This window comes from Diceros bicornis, chromosome 10 (genome assembly GCF_020826845.1).
Source record: "Diceros bicornis minor isolate mBicDic1 chromosome 10, mDicBic1.mat.cur, whole genome shotgun sequence".
Classification (NCBI taxonomy): Eukaryota; Metazoa; Chordata; class Mammalia; order Perissodactyla; family Rhinocerotidae; genus Diceros; species Diceros bicornis.
Window position 1 is genome coordinate 55,751,297 of NC_080749.1, and position 25,796 is coordinate 55,777,092.

General features: G+C 36.0%; 1 protein-coding gene across 2 annotated transcripts in view; it reads right to left on the reverse strand.

Moving 5' to 3' along the window:
• Positions 1–25,796, reverse strand: part of CHN1 (chimerin 1) — a 189,471-nt gene that overhangs the window by 98,616 nt on the left and 65,059 nt on the right. For both annotated transcript variants that reach the window (XM_058549294.1, XM_058549293.1), the window contains exons 4-5: positions 18,702–18,733; positions 16,221–16,334 (exon numbers count right to left, since the gene is read on the reverse strand). In XM_058549294.1, the coding sequence (XP_058405277.1) occupies positions 16,221–16,334; positions 18,702–18,733 (146 nt within the window). The remainder of the gene's footprint in view (positions 1–16,220; positions 16,335–18,701; positions 18,734–25,796) is intronic.

Genomic DNA, 25,796 nt, shown 5'->3' on the forward strand with positions numbered 1-25,796 from the left:
TAGGAATTATATTTGAACAACAAAAGCAAAGTGAAAGTAAAAACATTACATCCTGTAAATATTTTCTTGTCCCTGTGGCCATGACCCACTATATATACATATAAACTCTAGAATGCATAAGGAGGTCACAGATTTCCAAATGTAGTAGCAATAACACAGACAGGGTCTGTATCAGGGGTCAGCAAACTACAGCCTGCTGGTCAAATCCAGGCCACTGCCTGTTTTTGCATGGTCAATGAGCTAAAAATGGATTTTATACATTTAAATAGCTACATTTTAAATGGCTATATAAGTACCTGCATAATACTCTCAGTTGGCCTGCAAGTCTTTAATATTTACTATTGGATCCTTTACAGGAAAAGTTTGCCAAAACTTGATCTACATGAGTAAGCGTATCTTTCTGACTAAGGTTTAAGGATAAGAAAAATAAATGTAACTTCAATTTTGAGAAGTTTGTCAAATTCCACAGTATAGTCAATAGCAGTATGATGTTAAGAATAATCCTCAACAATTGGGAAAGAAAGGACAACTTCAACTGAATTTGAACCACTGGTTAGCAATTAGCAAATACACTCACTTAGAATTATGTCCTGTGGTTTTCTGTGAGATGTTAGTAAGTGCTATCTGTGGTCAAAAAGTTAGGGACATACTTACAGAAAGTTGAACAAACTGTCAGTTACTGTCAGTTTCTGTGTATATGTGTGTTTGTTTTGTTTTACTGTAAGATTTCTCAGAGTTTTTAAAAAAAACCTCTAGGAGAGGGATATAGTATGCACCAATTCCTAAATTTATTTTACCTTACTTCTGTGATGCCCATTAATATCTTGAAAAAAGTATTCCATAGAATACAGTTTGTGAAATATTTACCTCATATGATATCAGAATAAATTATTCTGGGGGACTAAAAAGTTAACTGTATAAAACACATCACAAAATCTACAAGAAGACCAACGGAACTATCAAATCTCTTGTGGAGGTGATGCTTTCCAGGCTAAAGAAGAATGGAATAAATCATTAAAAAAGAGATTCACTGAAAGTGTAACCATGTAAAATTAAAATATTTTTATGTCAAAACCAACAAAAATAGAGAAAGCCTGCACAGTAAATATAATAAATGGTTGCATACATAATACATAAATAATTTATTGAGCAATGGACCTGAATAGGTCACTAAGAGAAAACGTAACAAGTAACTTTTTTGTGCGCATTCACTATTGCCCTCCTTCGGCTGGTATTCCTACTGAAACCAGAAAGAAATTCCAACTTGTGTCATATCACAACCCAGCTTAAAACTTGGCCATGGCTCTTAGGACGAAGAGCAAAATCCTTCACACAGCCTCATCCCTTCACTCTCCAGTTTACTCTCTGCCCCCAGCACATCCTGCTTTCAGCTGAGAAACACACCTGGCACCTGGCTGGCTTCGCGTTAGCACCCTTGCACATGCTGGTTGGTCCTTCTGCCCGGCGCTCTCTCCCTCACCCTCTCTTAGTTCCCTTAGTTCTTCCCTTAGTTCACTCTCGGACACCCCTCAGTTCTCAAATCAGACTTTATGTTCTCAGTATGGCCTTGCCTGACTGCAATTCCTTGGATTTAGATCAGATTCTCCTTTATACACTGATACCACCCTGCGCTTTCCCTCCATCATGCTTGCCTCAGTTTTTAACTTGGTATTTGTGGGACAATTTCATTAAAGTCTAACCCTCTCACTACCTGATGAACTCCGTAAGGCCAGGGATCTTGACTGTCTTGTTCATCCTTGTATCCCCAGCACCCACAAGAGTATCATTACAATTTTTTAAAAACAAAGCAACAAGAAATACTTTTTAAAAATGCCAAAAAATATTTATTTTGGGGGCAATGAGACTATAGGTAATAATCTTCGTTTCCAACCTTTGTGCACTGTACATATTTTCTATCGCACGTTAAAAAGAAACAAAAGTTTACAATGGACTTAAATTTAAATAAATAAATATAATAAGTGAAAATCAGAGTTTAAAAAGATTGGGAGAGGGGGCCAGCTGATGGTGCAAGCGGTTAAGCGCACGCGGTCCGCTGCGGCGGCCTGGGTTTCACCGGTTCGGATCCCAGGCACACACCGATGCACCGCTTGGCAAGCCATGCTGTGGCAGCGTCCCAAATAAAGTGGAGGAAGATGGGCATGGATGTTAGCCCAGGGCCAGTCTTCCTCAGCAAAAAAAGAGGAGGATTGGCAGATGTTAGCACAGAAAAAAACAATAAAAATAAAGTAGAGGAAGATGGGCATGGATGTTAGCCCAGGGCCAGTCTTCCTCAGCAAAAAAGAGGAGGATTGGCATTGGATGTTAGCTCAGGGCTGATCGTCCTCACAAAAAAAAAAAGACTGGGAGGTAAAACGACCTTATGAAGAATTAATTCAAATAGCAAACTTCTCACGTATTTATTGATACAGAAAATACTCATGATATACAGCTAACTGAAAAAGAATTCCATAAAATAGTGTACTTGGTATGAAACCATTTTTGCTTTACACAAGAACGTACTAGAATTTCATACACTACAATTTTAATACGGATTATCTCTGGGTAGTAGGATTAGAGGAGAGTTTTTGCTTTTCTTTCTGCTTTTCTACATTTTTAATGTTTTCTGTATTGTATATATATTAGGGAAAAACTAAATAATCTCTTTAAACAGCTATGTGCATTTACAACATGGTTCAATTTGCGACGCATTTTCAGGAACATGTCTATTTTTTTCAAGTAAAGGATGCCTTATGTTAAACTACCTACACCCAACTGTGTGATACCAATTACTTTCTATAGTTTGTTTTATTAAAGCATTCTTGACCTGAGGGTCCTTCATATAAACTGTTTACTAAAAGCTGATGGCACTGATTACATTTTTAAGAAAATTATGCTATCCTTTTTATCAGTATCAATTTTCTGATACTGCAAGACTACTAAATTCTATTATTGTCATGTGTTAGCACCTACTCTTATATCCAAGATATATATAACTTTTCCCAAAAGTGACTCATAATCTTAACTAAGAGAAGCAGAAAAGCATTTTTGAAAAATTATTCTGCAGAACATTATTTTCCACTTATTCCAAATAGCACAACAAGAAGGTTTGTAGGAAATGAAATGAAACCATGGCAACCAACTAAACCTACCATGAGCTATCAGATCGAAAGAACACATAGTACATTACAAGTCAACGCCTACCAGCAGCATAATCCTTCCCAGTGCCTTTTGATCCTTTTTCCTAAACATGAAAAAAGCTTTCTACCAATCTTCATATTTAAAAAATGTGAAAGCCCCTCTACCAATATCTGCTATAATTCTCCGATTTTACCCAGGAATTCTTTGGCCGAGTTCACTTTATAAGTCAATCAAATGTTCTGCGAGTCAATTAAGAATTGTTGGCTCTTTTCAATCATGAGCAAATTACATTTTTTTACTTCAATGCATTTTAGCATTTTCTAATACAGTGGCAATAGTTTCTTCACACTAAGTCTTCAGAGCTGTAAATATTAAATAAGAATCTCACAGGAATTCCTTGCTTAATGGAATCTTATTACCATTCTAAACCCAAAGCCACAATATATTAAATCACAGTTGCATTTACATAATACAGAGGAGCCCCATTTCATTATCTTGTTGTCCATTCTGTCACCAGTCATCAACGCCATCACTGGCACTGAAGCTAAGCTCGCAGAATCTGGCTCAACGTGTTCTTAAACTACCAACCATCAGCTAAAATTAAATAAACAAAGTATTGATGGTTTTTGTCAGATATCAGCTGTTTATCACATAACTATATAACCAGGCAGATAACAGGGCAGATCTCTGCAAAGACTAGAGACCATCTTTGCTGTAATGGTTAGCCACCCCGTAACAATTACCACTTAAAATAAAATACAATATATATACATGCCATAAAAATATATGTATATTTTATACACAACCAATTTCTGAAAGGACAAATAATTATGAATGGCATTACCTCTAGGGAGTGGAATTAGAAGTAAGTGGTGGGAAAGTAATGTAATTTATCATTATACACACTTCTATTATTTGAAAAAAATTTTTTACTACATCCAGGTGTTGTTTTCAAAATCATAATAGAGATGTAATAAATTACATGGATGCAAATATGCTATTATTTTTATAGATGATTATTGCTGTTTTTTTCTTTGATAAGTTATCCAAATGTACTATAAAATTACATTTATAAGTACAAATGGTCACCAAATGATTTTACAATGGAATTTTAGTTTAAATTGTTAAATTTTATTAAACTTTAAATACACTTAATTTGGCTTTTCTCTTTTTTTGGTGGGGGTAAATAGTTAACCCTTTTTAGTTGGAGTAAATCTCATCCTTAAAGGCTTTAGACAAAGTTTATCTGCTTTATAAAAATGATAATGTGTTGATAACTTAAAAATCTTAATTATTAAAAACTCATTGATTTACAAGCTAAGAGTTTATTCTTGTGCCATATCCCTTGTCAACTTATATACAGTGCTGCATGGTTTCTTACTATTTTTGGATACTATTTTTAAAAAGTTATATTCTCTGTTTCTATGATTTTTGTTCTTGAGCAAGTTAAGCCTCGGTTTTCCTATCTGTAAAATGCAGAAAATATAGTATCTACCACATGGGCTTATTTTGATAAAACTGAGTTTTCCAACCTGTATGCCATGAATAGAGGCTAGAGGTTACAAGATATCAAACTCGCCCAGCCCTTTCAGAGGCCGGGAAGGTCTGATGCTGCTGAGGCCTTGGGCCAGTCACATGTGGCCATGATCAGCCTCGTGCATTTACCTCCCGGTACCATACAACATCATAATTTTTAATAGGTGCCACAATATGTACAAGTAGTGGAACATACTGAAAGATAATTCACATAACATATTTACCACAGTGCCAGGCACAGGAAATATTCAGTAAATGTTAACTATTATTATATTTATAAAACCATTAAGTCCATTAATAAAATATTTGGCTGTGGCAATCATTCACAGGAAGGGAGGCACATTATCAACACTTTCTGGGGCTGTATCTGGTTATGAAGGAACAGATCTTAAATTAGGACAACCTGGTATGTTTCCTACTGCACCTTAAAGCAGACACACAAGTCAGATACCAGTTTCCCTTTGCAAAGTAGACAGCCAGAGTCAGAAGTATCTCAAATCAAAGTTCCTATTGATTAGTCCCAAAATGTACCTGAAACTCAATGTACCCTAAATGAAATGTTCAGTGGAATTTGTGCCTTAAAAATACAAAAACCAGAAATATCTTGAAATCAGCTTTTTTGATTTCTCTACCTTCTGCTTTAAACCCATGGCTACATATGCATACTTTTGTGAGGGAACTGAAGTTTGAATAGAAACACTAGTACTAGTGAATAAAAACCATGCTGAGCATAAAAATCTGAAAAATGAAGTACCATTCAAGAGTAAGGTGCAAATCAAAACCACAAGGAGATACCACTTCACACTCACTAGGATGTCACATCCACTGTTTAAATCAAAGACATAATAACAAGTGTTGGCGAGGAGGGGAGAAATTGGAACCCTCATACATTGCTGGTGAGATTGTAAAACGGTAAAACCACTTTGGAAAAAAATTGGCGGTTCCTCAAAATGTTAAACTTCAAGTTACAATATGATCCAGCAAATTTCACTCCTAGGTATACACCCAAGAGAAATAAAAAAATATGTCCACACAAAAACTTGTAAACAGTATTATTCATAATAGCATTATTTATAGCAGCATTATTTATCATAGCCAAAAAGTGGAAACAACTCAAATGTCCATCAACTGATGAACAGATAAACAAAATGTAGTATATATCCAAACACTGGAACATTATTCCAATATTATTCGTTCATTAAAAAGAATAAAGTAGTGATACAAGCAACGATGTGGATGAATCTTGAAAACACATTAAGGGAAAGAAGCCAGTCACAAAAGAACACATATTATCTATGATTCTATTAATATGAAATATCCAGGATGTAAAAATCTATAGAGACAAAAGTTGGTTAATGGCTCCCTGGGGCTGTGAGGGTTGGAGAGAAATGGGAAGTGACTGCAAATGGGTATGGGGTTTCTTTTTAGGGTGATTAAATGTTCTAAAATTAATTATGTTGCATAACTTTGTGAATGCACTAAAAACCACTGAATTGTACACTTTAAATGGGTGACTTGGTATGTTATTTATAACTACAAAAAAGAAAAAGGTTTTAAAAAAAGAGTAAGATACAATCACATGCAAAAGCTAAGCTTGCAAATAAAGTTAGAAAAAAGGCTGCAATTTTGTAATACACAGAAACAGAGCTTGGTTGCCATAGGCAGATGTTTCAGAACACTCTTTGGACAGCAGATAAATCTTTTTTGGTCCAGGAAAAATATCAGAAAACAGAAAGAGGAGAATTGGTGAAGCAATTAGCCCTTAATTTTTTTTTCGCCATCAATTTAACACTTGAGCAAGAAGTCCTTTAGGTTCATTTATCAAAAAGAGATGTGAAAAAAAAATGGGGAGGGTGTCTATCCGAACTTCCCAAAAGAAGAACCCTGGTAGATTTTCTTCCTTCTTTTCTTCCCTCTACTCCCAGGATTTAATTCTAATTTGTTAACTGAAAATGACAGATAAGTCATAGGCTCTTAATACTCAGCCTATATATTTTAAGTTCTCTCTCCCTGTAGACAGACCGCAAGAGAAGCCATTAATCAGAAGGCTGCTTGGTAAGCATGAGGTCCAAAGCAAGAGGAAATGAGTAAACCAAATGTTTAAGGGAATAGTTCTCAAAACACGCTTCACAGAGAGATTCCATGAAAAGAGGGTCTCATGATCAAATGAGTTTGGGAAATGCAGTATAGTTCTATGAACAATACTCATAGGCTCTGAGAAGTACTGCAGGAAAGAAATCCAACTGATAACGTTGAATGGCAGGGAGACTCACACGGTTCCTTGTATTCATTGCCATACTAGAGACAGCACCGCCACCGCTGGCCAAGTCTCCCCTCTCCCACAGACCCTGGACTCTAAACACTGGTCCCTGTGACTGCCCTTCCTATTGCCCCCACGGCTGACCAATTCTTCTTCTGACCAATTATTTTAAAAAGTTGACACATTCCATTTACAGTCAAATCTTCAGAGATTTAGGAGGTATTATCTTCCACTTTGACCCACGGTTGCAGCTAGTGTCTTCGATTCTTCTCAAAATGAAAATAGCCCTATTGATTTTGTCTGATTGTAAAAATGATATACATGCATTGTAAAAATAATAAAAATAATAATAACCAGGCAACTCAAAAAGGTACAGAGAAGTAAAAATCATCTTTAAGTTCATCACTCAGAGATGAACACTATGGTGATCTTGTTTTTTTTGGTGAGGAAGATTAGCCCTGAGCTAACGTCTATGCCTATCCTCCTCTATTTTGTATATGGGACACCACCACAGCATGGCTTGATTAGCGGTGTGTAGGTCCGTGCCTGGGATCTGAACCAGCGAACCCTGGGATGCCGAAGCGGAGCATGGGAACTTAACCACTACACCACCGGGCCAGCCCTTGGTGATCATTCTTTTAGCCCTCTTTCTACTTACATATACACACAATAGATATACACCTGACTAGTATGATACTATACATACTGTCCTGTATAGTGAATTTTGTTTTAAAATGAACATAGGCTATATTTTGGAATTGATCAAATAAGAAATATATGACTATTTTTAAAAGAAAATATAATATATCCAAACATTATGCTTTCTTAGTTTTTAAATTCTCATTTGTTTTCCATTATCCAACATTCTTCCAAATAATTCCAAATGCTGGTCAGCATAAAATCAACGGGAAGTGCCAGGCACTGTGGGTATACGGCATTCCCTGGAACATGTCCACATCTGTCCTGGAACATCCAGATACAGAACTGGGGTCATCACGACTCCTGCACACACGTCATCTTGCTCTTCTCTTGCTCTTCCAATGTAGAGGAGCTAAAATGAGTCAGATTTCAACAGAACTATTCTGGAGTTGCCACATTCAGAGTTAACATTTCTCCTCAGAGGGAGGCCTTTGAATCAATAAGATATCTAGAAACCCTTTTACAGGTAAGTTTTCCATAACCAAAGGAAAACTGCTTACTGAATTAATTACCTAAATAATTCTGGTAAAACTTAGTTCCCACCACCCCTTCCACTCACTATTCTTATTGCTCCCACAATAATCTTTCTAAATTACAAATATAACCCTAACTCTCTTCTATTAAAAGTCTTCAGTGTCTCCCATTTCCTACAGTAAAGTCCACATTCTTAAGCATGAAATACCAGGCCGTCCTGGCACACTTACGGCTAAAACTTCCTAGAGCCCCAAGCCTCAGCAGCCTGCCATACACCAAATGTTCCATGCTGCTCCATATATCCCTTCCTTGGCTATTTCTTCTTACCAAAATGCTCATTTTTCATCACATCCTATCCTTCCACCCGGCAAACGTCTAGTCTATCTTTAAGAGGCAGCTTAAATGTCTTCTTTCTTGACTCATTTGGATAGTACTTGGCAGAACACAGAAGCCCAATAAATACTATTTTTGATGATGTGGTTATCTGGGAGATTATGTTAATTACCCAATTTAACAATGAAGACCAAGCCCCTGATTTCCAAGAAAGGCCTTGACACATATTAGTGACACGGCAGGGATAAATATTTTAAGGTACGTATTAGTCAAAAGTACTATGGATTTTACGGTGCTAAAACTATCAACATAAGTAGGTTTTCCATATCACCTTTAAAATATTAAATTATTTTAAAGTCAGTTTGGAAAATATTTTAAATCAAGTTTTAAGAATATTATATGCAAAAGAACATTATCAAAATAGAATTTACAAAACTTTGGTGCCTGGCCTCATCTAAATCTTTCTTTGGAACTCATATCAGATTTTCTTACTATTTACCAAAGCAAAAACTGGATATACTATTTTAATAAGAGGTTGATCAGGACTAAAGGACTAAAAGATTTGAAGAATTACATCATGGATTGATGCTCACTGTCTAACAAGGAAACGACTTTAATGAATACCTACTATGCTGTACTGTGTAACTGGAATCCATTTTCCCTCCTCACTCCAAACTTCTTTTTTTTAAAACAAGAAAAGAAAACCAGATTTTGTTTGGTCATCCAGACTTCCTCCCAAAGCCTTGTCTTCTGGAAGAAGCTGATCCCATCTCCCAGCTCTAGAAGCAGGTGCTGATTAGACAAGCAATCAGTACATGCATTACCCTGCAGACAGTTACTGGCCAGGGGTGGGAAAGGGAGACCTGCACTGCCCTGATCAACCTGAGGGAACAATGCATACTGCATGAGAGGAGAAGTTCCCTTGGAGTTTATGCTGGGCATAAACAAGGAAACACACAACTCTGATAGCTCCTGGCAGCCACCTTTTGACCGAAAGGAAAACCAGCCCTAGACTGAAGCTGACGCCATGAGCGGCCATGAAGAGAAACAGAAAGTTCACAAATCCTTGATAACATCACTGGGCTACTGATCATCCACGCTATTGCATTTCTGAATTTCTCATTATGTGAAATATTTCCTTAAATAATTTATGGTTTAAGTCAGTAGACCTTGTTTATTTTGAATACTAGATAATACTTGCAGCTGAAGGCATCTCAATTGATAAGAGAATTTGATTCTTGAAAGTGGGATGCTGCTAATTACAGACTTTTAAAAGGTCTCTTCTCAGAAATAATGGAATTATAATCTCCATTTTACAAATAGGAAACTAAAGCTCGGAGAGGTTAAATATATATAATAAGGTCAGGCAACGAGAACTCACGTTTGTCAGACTCTAAAACCTATAGTACAGCTTCATTTCCAAAGTTCTAACACTGAGAGTAAGTAATTGCAATTATTTTGTGATAGATTTTTTAAATCCCAATTCCTTATTCTCTCTGACCTTCCTCTTCTCTTTCAACCTCTACTTTACACTGAAAGGTTTCCTGTTTAAGTCATTAGTGTTTTAAATGTTTCTTATTCCAGCTTTCTTTTCTAGTTTTAATAAAATACATACATAAGATCGTATTTTTCTTCTTCGTAAGAATGAACAAGAGAAAAAGAAAAAGGGATATTTTATATCAAAGGGAACCAGTGTTGACAGCACAATAATAAGTCAAAGTAATGCATAACTTTAGTCCTGATGCCACCTTAACTGTGCAATATTGATATAAAGAGGTGTTTTTAATATTTCCAAGAAAATTCTTGGATAAAGTGCAAGCAAGTATGCCCCACATTAAATGGATCGCTCAGGCGGAATAATAGTGAGATCCTAATGTTCAGCTATGATCCACCTACTTGCACGTTTTAGTTAAGGCAGAAAAAGTAAATAGCTATTAGGATCAAAATTTTATTTATAAGTTTGTTGAGTTAATAAAGACCTTTTTGCACTCACGGCAATTCCATTTAAAAAGATATAAAATTTTCAGATAAAAATAGTGAGAAAAATTGTTCTGAATGGGTTGTGATATAGATTTACATGCAGAAATCATTAGATTCTTACCAGGTACAGTGGTGGCAATGAGAAAATAGATAACAGATATTTAAAAGGTCATTTCATATGATCACTTATCTTAGCTCTCCACTAGTCTTTTCACCTTCCTATTACACTATTTCCAAGAATTTATGGTACAGTGCTTATGTAATTCTATCAGTTATTTACAGCAAACTGTTTTGATAGGTCATGGTTCAAGAACATATATAGAAAGATGGAGAAAACGCAGGAAAAGATGGAAAATTTCATCAGAGAATTAGAATCTAAAAAAATAGCAAATGAAAATTCTGGAACTAAATAACACAGTATATGAAATTAGGAATTCAATGGATGGATTTACAGCATATCAAAAATAGCAGAATAGTGGATTGGAAGATAGGTCAATAGAAAATGTCCAAACCAAAGTTCAGAGAGATAAAAGGCAAGAAGTTAGAAGTTCAGAGGGAAAATTTTTAGAAAAGTCAGAAAATAATTTATCATGAATAAACCTTCACTAAGAGAAACACTAAAGGAGTTTTTCAGGCAGAAGGAAGATAATCCCAAGAGAAACACAAAATTGAAAGAAAGAGTGAAGAACAATGGAGGGGATAAATATATGAGTAAATACAGACAAATACTGACAATAAGGTCTTGTGGGGTTTTAAAATATATGTAGAAATAAAACATCTGAAAATAGTAATGTAGAAGGTAGGAGGGAGGTCAATGGAGTTTAACGTTTTCTAAGATTCTAGTATTATTGGGAAAGTGGTAAAAGTAATCATTTATATTAAATATAAGTCAGTGAAGGACAAGTGTTGTAATCTCAAGTTTAATCATTAAAAGAACAGTAAAAGAATATATAACTCAATTTAATAGAGAGAAAAAATGGATTAATAAAAAATTGATTTGTCCAAAATAAGTCAACAAAGACAAAAAAACATAAAACAGGAGGGTCAAATAGAAAATAAGTAATAAGTAGTATTTTAAACCAAAATACATCAGTAATTAAATTAAACGTAAATGGATTATATACTTCAGCTAAAATTAAAAACACCATAAATAGAAATAAAGTACAAGTCACAAACTTGGAGGAGATATTTCAATTCATATATATCAAATGAGTAGTCTCCAGAACAAATGATTTTTATGAATCCACAAGAAAAAGCCATGCAGCCCAAGAGAAGAAGAGGTAAGGGGTCTCAACAGCCTTTTCACAGAAGAGAAAATATAAACAGTCAATAAACAAGAAAAGATGCTCAATCTCATTAGGAATCAGAGACATGAAAATTAATCACCAGACACCATCAGATGGCATAAAGTCTGACAGCATTAAGTGAAAGCTAAAAGGAAAACACAGGAATTCTTATACACTGTTGTGGAGTAAACACTGGCACAACTACTTTGGAAAAATTGTCATTATTAATAAAGCAAAAGATCTAATAAAGCAAAAGTAGCAATTTCACATATAAGTAAATATTCTAGAGAAAATCTTAACATGCACCAGGAGACACTTACAAGATTATTATACACAACACGACTGTTTTTAATAGCCCCAAACTAGAAATCGCACACATATTCATCAATAGCAGGATGGATAAATAAACTATTATATTTATTTAATGGATTATTATATAGCAATGAAAAAGAATGAATTATGGCCATGTTCTACAGCAAGGATAAATCTTAGGAACATAAGTGGAGTGAAAAAATTGAATACATTCTACATGTTCTATTTATATAAAGTTCAAAAGTCATGAAATCAAAACAATATATTATGTGAGGATGAAAACATATGTTAAAAAACCCATAAAGAAAAGCAAGGGGATGCTAATCAGGGTAGGTTGCCCATGTGAGGGCCAGAAGGAAGCAGGATGGAAGAGGGAGGGGATGGACAGGACACAGGGGACGCCCAAGGCAATGGCTGTTTCTTAAAATCCATGCTGGGCACTTAACAATTATAGTATCACGATATTTAATAATTTTTATATTTCTTGCGAGTATTCTTTTGATAAACTTAACATTTAATAAAAAGGATAATACAAAACATGCACTGGTCCTACTCATTTTCATTTGTCACTCTACATGTACAACACTGAACCTAATAACTTTTAGTGAGAAAAATTATAGAATGACATAAAATTTTTTTTAAAGAATTAGTTCTAAAACTATGAAAATCATGAAGAAAAATGTTTTCAACCAAACTTTTTATTTTTGGTTACTTGGAACTGATCTATGCCACAACATCTCATTAAACTATAGCTAACGCAAATGTCAAAACCACATACAGAAAATCCCGAAGTCACTATGAAACACTTCATGCTTCATGAGGTCTAATCTGGTGCCTGAGGTAGCATCTTATCTTTAACTACACACTCCAACCACGTGGATGCCTGTCTGTATGCTTCCACTGCACAAAAAACTTTCATGGAGCAACAATCATTTTTCCTGAACCAAGGGGTCAACATGAGCAAAGGCAGAAGTCAGACAAGGTCTGGCCTAAGATTCAGGCTGAGATGGAGTATGGGAGAAGTTGAGGCAGAAGGGGAAAGTAAGATATCAAGCACAGACGACCTTCCATGCCATACCATGAGAATCTCTTTCCTGATTGCAGAAAATTAGTACTGTGACAGCACACATACAATACATACTCCCCTAAATAATACCTCACATTACACACAAAGATGCTCAGTGAAGCATTAGGCCCCCACAAGTATGGGGGGCACACCAATCATGGAGGGAGGTGTGTTCTTTGAAACCTTGTGCCCTACTCAACACTACAACTTTGCTGATCACTGCATCAGATTTCAAGATTGATCATTTCTGACACTGAGGAAGATACATTAGAGGGGACAAGGCTGGATACAGAGGGATTTCTTAGATAGTTATTGAACTAGTTCAGGAAGTGGCTTGATGTTGAAAAGGGGAGAATTTGAGAAATACTTAAGAAATAAAAGATTGTTAAGTTTGGTTGTGTGAGATGAGCAAGAAGAAAAACTCCTCTTAACTATTAGATAATATAGTACCCTGGGCTTTCCAGAGTCTATGAAAAGGTATGAAATATGAAAAACAAAGGTGTGACTCCAAAACACAAAAGGAAAACTAGAAAACTAAACTTAATTTCAAAAGCAATTTATATGAAAAAAACCATTAATCTTAACAGCAAAAAATATATATTTGCTATGGAATATAGTGTTTGATATGATGTAGGTCGGGGCCTCTGAATGAATATAAACATCTTAAAATAGAACTAAGAGAAAAAAGAAAAACGGTGTCTTGCTTTCCGTGTTATGGACCGACTAAATAACAGTGTCACCAGCTTATAAAGGGAATATAGATGTTATGATATATTTGGGAAGAAAACTGACGAGTTCAGTTTTGGACATATTGAGGTTCAGGTGCCTAAGGAGCAACTTGAGTTCAAGGCACCTTATTCCTAATATTAGGGTCCTTGGTTAACACAGTAAATGCATAATGAACACTGATGGCTATAAAATATCAAACTGGCTTCCCCCAATGGATCATGTATTATGTTAAAAACAAAAAAAATTAATGTGAATTGGGAGAATCATTAGTTGAAATGGGGAGTATCAGATAAGAATAATAGATGCATCAACGTAACTTCTATTTCATATTCAGCTTAACACTTCCCTGACATACATCTAGTTCAGAACAAGAAAATCATATTTCAGCATATAAATTACTCAAAATGCATATTCACAAATTCCCTATCCCCACTACAACCACTTTTACTCACTACTCTTTCTTCTGCTTGTGTCAATTTTATGGTGATTTTTCAATAACAAAAGGCAGGCTGTATGTTACCCCGGACCTGTGAATTAACAGCACTCTCATGAGTCTCAGGTTCACCTACCCTCCAATTTCAAATCTAGGACGTCCTGGGCCAAAGTGGATGGGAAGTGATTATAAACTTAAAGCCTTGAGTGGCATGAGAGAGGCCGAGAGGGTGGGAATGAGGAGGAGCTTGGAGGGTTCGGGTGCTACTTTTCTCCAAACTAAATCCTTGGCCCTGGGAATCTGCTGGTGTCAGTCAGTGAAAACTACATGATAGCCATTACAAGAGGCAACGTGTATAATACAAAGTACCTGGACTTTGCATTGAGGCAAAACTGAGTTCAAATTCCAGTTCTGTAACTTACTATGCGATCTTGGAGGAGGCAGGGGAGACGGCAACAAAGGGGAAAGGAAGAGAGCGCTCTGCAGATTTCTGTCTCTCCCCTCACCCCACCTCCTTTGTCCTTATTCTCGTCCACCAGCCTTAGCATCAAGGTTTATTTACTCCAGACACTCAGACGACCAGACTATTTGGAAATGTGGTGTTGCAGAATCCCAGAATTACAAAATGTTGGGGGTAGACAGGCGAAGAAACTAACTTCAAGAAATTCTGTGATTTGCCCCAAATCAGTGTTCTAGTTCAATTAGTGGCAAGATGAATAGGTATTTAAATTCCCAGCCCAGATTTTTTTTCCCTGTATATCACAATTTAAATCTCAAAAACAATATAATTAATTAGGTAATTGAAGAGGGATTTACATTTTATAATTTTCCATAAAAAGCAAATTTCCATGAACTCCTGTAACAAGCTCTATTCTCCAAGTATGCAATTGATCCAGAACTCAGTATGAAAGAATACTGAATTATACTATTCTTTTTATCAGAAAGATTAATATTTAATCTGGGAATAAGAACAGTCCCTGCTCAAACAGGCATAAGTGACTGGAGAAGAAGTTAGACATGGTCATATTAGAGTTCTAAGTAATAACATCATCTTTATATTCTCTCTTTGTGGCTGTTGCTACCAAAAGAAATGTCATTTCTATGACCTCTTTCTTAGGAATTCTCTATCTTGAAGTCTTTTCTAAATGGATGAATGGATGCACGAAGGAACAAAGGAAAGAATGAACAAAGAAAGACAACGGATAATTATTCGAAGCCTTTAGAATGGCAGCAACATAGAGTGATTAACAGCACAGCCTCTGAAGCCAGATTGTCTAGGTTCAAATACCAGCTACATGAATTATTAAATGTATGACATTGGCCAAGTTACTCAACATCTAGGTCCCTTGTTTCCTTATCTGTAAAGTGGAGATGGTAACAGTACATACATCCTCAAGTTGTTGTGAAGATTAAATGAGGTTAGAGGGCTAGCATGAAGTAAGCATAATGGATAAGCACGCTGTTTTATTACTGTTCTGATGTTACTGCAGGGTTAATGGAAATATTTGTTTTTGGGCACTGTACTAAAATTTATGAACAGCCAAAATGCTAGGCAAAGTTCAGTTGATAGGAAAGAGCCAAGAGCTCCCAAGAAAAGCTGCTTCAACCAAAAGCCAACCTAAGAGACATTACATTGGCTTTAATTTTATGAGTTACACAGGTCTTTTCTCTTAGTTCCTTTCCTTATTCAAGAAATAGATGGGAGCTGACACAGCAGGACAGATGGGAGAGAACGGTAAGAAACAGAAGAAAGTAGCTACAATAAAAATACTTGAAAAGTTTTTCAATTCTTAATTACTGTGTGTTCCCATTCACTAGGAATTTTTTAAGGGTCTCAAAGCTATTAAAATGGTAATTAGGTCCCAAGAAAACAAGAACCAATTCAATTACATGCTGGATGCTTTTAAAATTTAAAGCCCTCTATTAAGAGGGTTTTAAATGAAGTACAGTTATAATTACAGGTCCATAACCAACCTTAAAGCCAGAGTGTAGGTTCCTGGCTGACGCTGGCTCTCCCGAATGAGGTAGCTCCCCTCAGCCACACTCAGGAGCTGGTCTGCTGCTTCTCGGGAGATCATGCCATGAAACCTAAGAAACAAAGTCAACTCAGAAACTGCATGCTTTCCACCTTTTCCAACAAAACAAGACAAAACAAACCCCCCACCTTCTCCTGTTGTTTTCCAGACAAAGTCCTGCCATATAATTGAAGGGGAGCAGTTGGGTTTAACTGTGCTTGTGTTTCTCTGGGCCTGGCCCCTGGCCAGCTTCTCGGTGGAGAGATGAAGAGCACCAAAGTAGCTCTCAATTCATTTAACTACCATGAAATCAAAATTCACATCCGTCTAAGGGAAGATCAACCACCTCTCTCAAGAGGACAATTACCTTCCTATGTAGCCATCTGACCATATGGACATGCTAGAAAATATACAGAAATGTGTCCCATTTCCTTTCTTCACACCAGTGGCATTGCTCTAAAATTTTGGCTCAGAATCTAAGTTGGCAATTTTCCAGGACCCTGGGTTGCCCTTAATTGGCATGATTGCCCAATAATGTGCATAATCTGCATCATTGGATACTCCAGCCAAAAGCAAACAACTCTAATACTGGCTTTCACTCCCTGCTAAAACCCTATTTTTGATTAAAGAAAAAACAAGGAATAAGAATAAACATAACACACTCTACACAAACACAGTAGATTCATCTACAACACTGTGACATAAAATGCTGAAAAAGAAAAAATGTCAGTGGTGACTGATGATTAATATTAACAATGTAAAACCATCTTATATTTGTATGGTGATTTACAACATACAAAGAACTTATACATACATTATGTCCTTCTAGTAACTCAAAGATAACTAAATTGAGTGACTGCTCAAATGAAACTGATTGCAGCTTTTAGTGGTACGAAAAAAACAAGTCACTTGAATCTGGAATGATAAATTTAAATGGTGCTGAAACGGCACCCAAATAATTTAGGAACTTTACTAGGGGGCAAGCGTCAATTTTGGAGAGTTTTTCTCATGGAAATGATTTAGTCTTTCTCAATTTAAGTCTTAAAACAGTTCATGGTAGGTATGGTCAAATCATGACAATTAGAACAGCTAGGTCAATGGCCTCCCGGAATTTCTTATCTCTATAAATTCCTTGGTCTTTCAGAACGAGGTCCACTCTGACTCTGCTGGAAGCAAGAAGATGGTAACCTATTCCTAGTAGTAACACATACTATTCGATTAGCATATTGGTATATTATTTTAAGTTTATATGACATCAATTAATAAAGTTAGTACACTTTAATATCTGTTTTAAAAAACTCAATTAATTTAAAAGAAAATCCCACTCAAGGAAACAAATTTTGGAACAAAACTTGACAATGATATTTAAAGAACCTTAAAACTATTCATATCAGTTGATCCCAAATTTCTACCCCAGAAAAAGCTTTATGCACCATGATGTTTCTTATGGTGTTACTTCTAATAATATAGTTTAAAAGCAACCTAAATGCCAAAAACAGAGAAATGACTACATTATAGGCCAACCATAAAGAATACCAGTGGCTCTTCCAATGCATAAGTGCCTATGTTCTATTTACAAGAGTTTTGAAACTTAAACAGAATTTTAAATAATTTAAAAATATTTGTTATATACAATATTGTTTATCTGATACAATCTTAAGTCATGAAAAACAAATGATTTTATTTGGGGAATCATGGGATTAGAGGTGATTTTTATTCATTTCCCCAAACAGCAATATTTCTGTTTTTATTAACAATCAGAAGAATTAAGGACTTTAAAAATTATTACAACATTTTTCATAAAATAGAAAAATGCTTATTATTAATATTAAATGGAAAAATCAGGCTACAAAAATTTTATGTATAATATCTCAATTTTGTAAAAACCCTTAGGAAAACAGATCTTCAAAAGGTAATACTTCAGGGCCGGCCCTGTGGCTTAGCAGTTAAGTGCGCGCGCTCCGCTAAGGTTCGGATCCTGGGCGCGCACCGATGCACCGCTTCTCCGGCCATGCTGAGGCCGCGTCCCACATACAGCAACTAGAAGGATGTGCAGCTATGACATACAACTATCTACTGGGGCTTTGGGGGGGGGGAAGGTAATACTTCAAATTGTTAACATTAGTTATTTCTGGGTAGTATATATATATTTTATATATATTTTTTCCTCATATACATCCAGGATTTTTATTTACTTATATGGCTTACATCTTTATTTTAACATTATTGCATATACATTTTCCCATTCTATTTTCTTCTCTATACTTGTCTATTTTCTGTATTTTCACCAATTAGATTACACTTATAATCAGAAAAATTAATTCTACTCATCCCAATTTAAATATCTCCATCTTGCTTTTATTTTCACTAAAAGCATCCATTTACCTTTCTCTCTTACATATTCCAATCTATAAAATATTTTCTGATAATCCATACTTACTCTCTTCCATAATACTTTGGTCTGTTTTCTACCTATTGGGAAAGAAAAAAAAGGATATTTGTGAAAATGCAAATATTCAGAACATTACTCAACATCTTGTATATGTGACAAACTAAAGCATATATTAAGAAAAAGAGGGCCGGCCCCATGGCTTAGCGGTTAAGTGCACGCGCTCCGCTGCTGGCAGCCCAGGTTGGGATCCCGGGCGCGCACCGACAGACTGCTTCTCCGGCCATGCTGAGGCCACATCCCACGCACAGCAACCAGAAGGATGTGCAGCTATGACATACAACTAGCTACTGGGGCTTTGGGGGAAAAAAAATAAATAAATAAAATTTTAAAAAAAAGAAAAAGAATTAGAATAAGATTAGGAAAGCAATCTGGAGTCCCAGTTCTTTCAGCAGATTAACTGTGCCATTTGGACCAGTCACTTCATCTCTCAGACCTGTTTCTTATCTATAAAACACCGTGTATGTAAACAGAGTTGGACTAAATTGTCTTTCATTTCTAGAATTTTATGAATCTGAAAAAATATCTACATTACTTTATCCAAAAAGTAAAATAAAACATCCAAAAACTTAATGCTACAATTGTGTCAGAACAGACTGTGGCTTTCTCTCATCCTCTCCTTCCTGTTACTCCATAACCCCTTCTGTTAACAACTCCATATAATCTTGCCCTTTTGCTCTCCCATCAGTTCTTCCCTCATCACAGTTCATCTCCCTTAGCTTTTCACGTTGAGTGTGCTGGGCTGTAGCTAAAAACTGGGCCAGCAGAAAAGATGCTAAGTAATTCCTACTGGGGTAGACTGAAAGGGCGTATTTGCCCTGTTCATTCAAGAAACATTTACTAGATGGCAAATACGTGATAGGCATTGTCCTATTTGGAAGGGGGACATATCACTGTAATAAGACAAAAATTGTTACCCTTTTGAAACTTACATTCTAATGATAAGAGACAGAGAATAAAGAAGTTTAAAGAAAGAAACAAGAAAACAGGAAATGGTGATAAGTGCTACAATGAAAATAAGAATGGGTAATGTACAAAGGAGGGCTAAAGAGGTATTTAAGTTGGGTGGTCAGGAAAGGCCTCTCTGAGAAGACGACATTTAAACTGGGTCCTGAACGACAAGAAGCCAGGCCTAGCTGCAAAATCACAGGAATGGAATTTTATTGAGTTTGTGCTATGTGTTTTAACTACATTTGAAGATCATTTAATCCTCACAATGAGATATGAATTATTCCACTTCATTCTCCTAAGACAGTTTTATCATTCTCACTTTCTTGATGAGGAAACTCAGTATCAGCAAGGTTAGATAACTCGTTCAAGGTCACAGAGTGGTGGAGCCCAAGCTCAAACGGGGATTCTTACTCGGGAATAGCAAAAAGGGCCCAAACCCTTTGTCTATTTGACACTGACTCATCTGAATTAGTTCAATATGGCAGTTCCCAAAGCAACTCCAAGTCCGTCCTTTCAGTGACTACCTCCCCTGCCTCTGTACCGAGCCTGACTGCCAAGTCTAGGTTACCTGCCCACTGGTCATCAAGATCTGGTACCGTTTTCAGCAAACTTGAGATATTTATTTATAGTGTAGAAAAAAATTTTGTGTTTCACTGAAAAACTATGCATTATCTACAGCATACACTACTAGCTTATCCAGCCCACTCCACTGTCTTTGAGCTATTTTGGAACAAGGTGGTAGATAACTGGTAGATAACTTCTTCCTGTGTGGTAGTGGTTTAACTGACCACTTTTCTACACACCCCGCCCCCGCCCCTGCCTGCCCCGCCGTGGAAAAACCAGTTTTGTCTCTATTTGCAATTCATCTAAACATTCCTTGACTCCATATAAATTTGTGCTATTTTGACTTTTCCTTTGAATTGATTATATCTGCCTGGTTTCCTTGTATCATATGAGTAAATAAATTTTTTAACATGTGTCATCTTCATATCTGTAGGAGAAATATGATTTTACCTTTTCCTGAAAATTATATTATATAATACTTTACCCTTTAGGAATCTTCTGTTCTCTGCTGAGGTTGTAGTCAGGTTATTTATCTTCTCAAGGTAAATTCTACCTGATTTGGTCTTACTGCATAATTTTTCTGCTCATAAAACTCAGTGTACTAAAAATATGGCAGTTGGTCCCTACGGCTACAGATGATGGTTATTCTATTTTTAGGTCCAAAGCTTATTAGAGTGTGGTCATGTATCTGCTTGAGAGCAAATCTTTGCTTTTGAGATGAAAATTCAATGCTTAAGTCTTAACTTAAAGAATTAACTTAAGGTTCTACAGTATTATATGATAAAATGCTATCCAGAAGGATAATTTTGCAGTGTCCATTCAAACTAAAAATGTGCACTCTCAGTATTTACTCTAGAGGAACACTTGCACATGTACACATGAAGAAATGTATAAGAGTGTTCACTGAAACACTGTTTGTAGTCATTTTAAAAATGGAAATAACAAATATACACCAATGGGGAATAACTAAACTGCTTTATAGAATAAATAATAGGTATAGTTTGAAAGAATGATGTAGATCTAAAGGGACTAACATGAAGAAGTCACTAAGACAAACCACTGAATACAAACGTAAGTTATGGAATAATAATACAGTGTAACACTGTTTAGGAAAAGCGCACACACACACAATACTATAATAAATATTTATAGCATAGAGAGAGATCTGAAAAAATAGATACCAAATTCAAATGGCTACCTCTAGGAAGGTGGGGGAGAACTGAACTGAGGGGGCCCATGGGAAGGGCAAAAAAGAGACTTTAGTATTATCTGTAATACAATTTTTTAATAAAGAATGCATTCATGCATTATTTATATAGCTAATATCACAAGATTAACTTTTGTGCAATCTAATATTGGAGGCTTGACACATTAGAATGGGGTCCCTCAACAGAGTCCCCCAACATTCTGAGAAGAGGAGATCATGGTCTTTCCCTCAAATCATAGGATCTTTGCTGGTGGCTGAAGGTAAAGTACTTGATTGGACCTATGGGACTGAGGTAAAAAGAAAGGAAGATTCTTAATACGTTGTACTCATTGACAAAAATCCTGGACAAATACAAAGAAGTGGTGGTGGCTGAGGGACTGGTGGCCACAAATGGTGTGGCAATCCAAGACTAATATTGATTGATTGATTATTTATTTATTTATTTATTTGTTGCTGAGGAAGATTTGCCCTGGGCTAACGTGTGTTGCCAATCTCTCTCTTTTTGTATGTGAGCCACCACCACAGCATGGCCACTGATGAGTGGTGCAGGTCTGCACCCAGGAACTGAACCTGGACCGCCAAAGTGGAGTGCACCCAACTTAACCACTAGGCCACTGGGGCTGGCCCTGATTACTTATTTGATAGTCCTGCATTAAGTCCTGTAAATCAATATGCTTCCATTGATTGCCTAAGTAATCATCTTTATAGCACAATTGATTCTGGCCTTAAGTTACTGAATAATTATTTTGCTTTACCCAAAAGAATTTTGAATTAAAAGAAATTAGGTAAACACTGATGATTAACACAGTACTTTTTTATAATAAGCAATAAGCCCAAAATAAAATTCACAAACAAACTGCATCTTTTCTGCATTTCTATACTGGAAATGTCAATTAAAACTTAAACTAGGGGGCCGGGCCTGTGGTGTAGCGGTTAGGATTGCATGCTCTGCTTCGGCAGCCCAGGGTTCACGGGTTCGGATCCTGGGCATGGCCCAATGCACCACTTGTCAAGCCATGCTGTGGCGGCGTCCCATGTAAAGTAGAGGAAGATGGGCACGGATGTTAGCCCAGGGCTGGTCTTCCTCACCAAAAAAGACACCAAGAACTGGAACTAATTCTTTTTCTCTCTTGTGTAGATAGTGAAGAGGATCAGAATATGTCACCACGCCAAAACATGCCACTTTGGCATAAGGATTATTTTCAGCTGAAGGCAATTAAGAAACAGCAGACATAAGAAGAGCAATCTGCCCTCCCTCTTTCTGTCAGGGCATAAATTTCCCTTTTGTAAAGAAAATTTACATTTATAAAGGAAATTTCAATTTGTAAAGGTGTCCTCCTCTCCTGTAATAGGAGGAAAATGGAATGACTCCAGAGACAACTCTTACTCCCTGAGATGACTGGAGTCTGCATAATAAACCTTACTAAACAACCCCTATTTACTACACATTTCCTAATCACCTTCTCACAACTTACCACCACCCTGAAAAGCCCAAATCCCTTTTCCTTTGTCTAGTCTCTTTTCCACACTTTATCATCCTTTGTTAAGATGGTATATAAGATCCTGGGTCTAATTGCCTCTTTGGGGTTTTCACTTATCTGCTGTAAGCCCTTTCTCCCCTTTGTGCATACGAAATAAACCTTCCCTCTTGTTAATATCCCTTTTGTCAGTTTAATTTGTAGGCCCCAGACACCGAACCTAAGAGGGTAGAGGAGTTTTTCCTCCCCTACAATAACATTTAGATGTTTTGCTGATGTCTAAGATATCATTACTTCAGTAGTGATTTGGAATAGTCTTTTTAAACTCACAGATAGTGTAGCATTACTCTGATAATCAATTAAAGAGTTAGTCAGTAATACTAAAATGATTATTAATTATCCCAACTTAGGTTACTTGCAAATACATCAAACTGGGAATTTAAACGTTACATGCAAAAAATAAAAATGTATTTATGCTTACACAAACATTTGTATGCTCGTTTCTAAGTTTTTAAAATTTATAATAATAGTCAAGGGACTTTTTACAGATTAAAACTGGCTGAAGTGAATGTGACTAAGTCAGTCATGATTTTAAATTAGTACTTGTGTTGAATTACATGCTTTGCATTCTCCAATTTCCTATATTTAGTAGTTAACATTTTTTCATGAAACCATATCATGGGTAGGAAAAATGGGGAACAAGAAGAACAGAAAAGATTTTTAACTAAAAATAAAAGGTGCTCATAAAATGTTTTGTAGCTTGTTTTGCTTAAATGTTGAATGTCATGCCACCATAGAAAGAAAACTTTAAGTTAATCTACCATTACTGAATATAACTTAAAGTGCATTATACAATATAAGAATTCAATAAATAACTAAACTGTAGATGTCATTTTATAATATTTTAAATATCAATGAAATTCCTTAAATTAATATTTACTGTAGAGTTTTGTAAGTAATGACCTATTTTCGTCATACATAAAACATTTTAATCAAATTCACCAAACCACCCTCTTTCAAATTAAAGTCTTATTTCTCATATCTTATTTTCCACAAAAACAAGAACTTGTTTAATAAAGAAGTGTTTTACTCCCCAAAGGAAATGTGACAACAGTAAGAAACAAACAATAAAAGCATTACAGATGTTAATTCCTTTCCCTCCTCCCCTACAACGCTGTAGGTTCAGCTTTCAGGCTACTTCTTTCACTAAGAAACTCTGTTCCACAGCTATAGCTCAAAACAGCTGCTCCAAAAAATTTATTCACATTTAAAGAACATGTACTTCTGGAGGCAATGCCACTAGAATAATGAACTAGAACATTTAGAAAATTTCCAAAATGTTTAACGCTGCTCTTTTCTAACAGTGGTCCTGACTTGGTCAGAAGTCACAAGAAATCATCATCTCCTTACTTGTTAACATTGTGAAAAACAGTACATGTAGGCAGACACTTTAAACCCAGTCTGGAACGCTATATGATGCTTCTTAAAAGTTAGGCTATACATACATGAAACTGTAAGAAATAATATGACCTTGGCCACATATTACTATTTTTTCAGGCAGCAGCCCAGAGTATGTATATAAAGGCTATACACAAAAAAACACTCTCAAGTGTCAAGATTCTGTTTTGCATTGTTTTTTAAAAAGGCTCAGGTGTTTGGAGGCATAGAAGGGGGGAAAGAGAGAAAAATACACATTTGGTATTCGCTTCCTGCAGTGGCTGACTCTGAATTAAAGGCTAGTAAGTCGGTCAATCGTTAACTCCAGCTTTGGATCTATTTTAATTTCCTATGTTAACGTCAGTGGGGAGGGGAGGGAGGGAGAGTGGAGTGGAAGGGGAGAGGAGGAGAAGGGGGGAGGAGATGGGGGAGGGGTGGGGGAGGAAAAGAAGGAGGACGGAGAGGAGTTTTAAAACAGCTCAAAGACAATGAAAGACTGGAATCAGATAACCTGGAAGGATACGCTGCACATAGGCAATGCAGTTTTCCACCGAGGCACAAATTCTTCACTACATTTTCTAAATTATTGTTTTTTCTCATTGCATTTTACACCGTAGAAAATATCAACGTGGATAACAGTTAAGCTTCAACAACCAAAAAAATGAACTTACAAAAACTTGAAGAAAAAGTACTGCCAGCATAGTGAGAGTAAGTGCTTACCAAAGAACTACAAAGTTGGAAATGACTTGTAGGGAAAAGGTGAGAAAAATGAGGTCAGAAATGTCAGGGAACTTACAAAGACTGTTAACTTTTTATTCTCCATTCATAGCGAGATAAAATTCTAGGTGCCTGCCTTCCTCCTCAATTCTGTGGCATTCCTGAGGGTATTTAGATCAAAGTTACAAGTAGTAAGAATGCAGCTTGCTTTCCACTCTATTTCAGATTTTATCTAAGAAAACCATTAATCTTCAGCATGCCAATTAGGTTAGCTCTCTATCTACTGTCAGATTTTACAAATTCAATAAGGAATATCTAGAGTTTTGTAAAGCTCTGTAATTACTATGTCGGGACTTGCTGAAAACCAGTTATTCAGCTTCTTGAGATCGGTTATTTTTTTAATTAGTAGACAGCATTAGAAAAGGATAATAGGTAAATTTTTAAAAACAAACTTCTTTGTATTCACTATTTTCCCACCTTAGATTCAAGTACCTTCTAGGTAGGAGGGATAAAGAGGTGGAAACTACTAATCTGTTTATATACCAGTTAACTGGTAAAGGGGTTCTTTTTGGAATTGTAGTTGTGATCTCCAACTTTATAAATGTACTTCTCCATCAACGTATTACAGATTTTGACACCGAAGCGTATCTTACTACCCAACTGCTTACGAACACAGATTTTTCAACAAAAGCAAAAGATGACACTTTTTAAAAGACAATTTCAAAAGTAAAA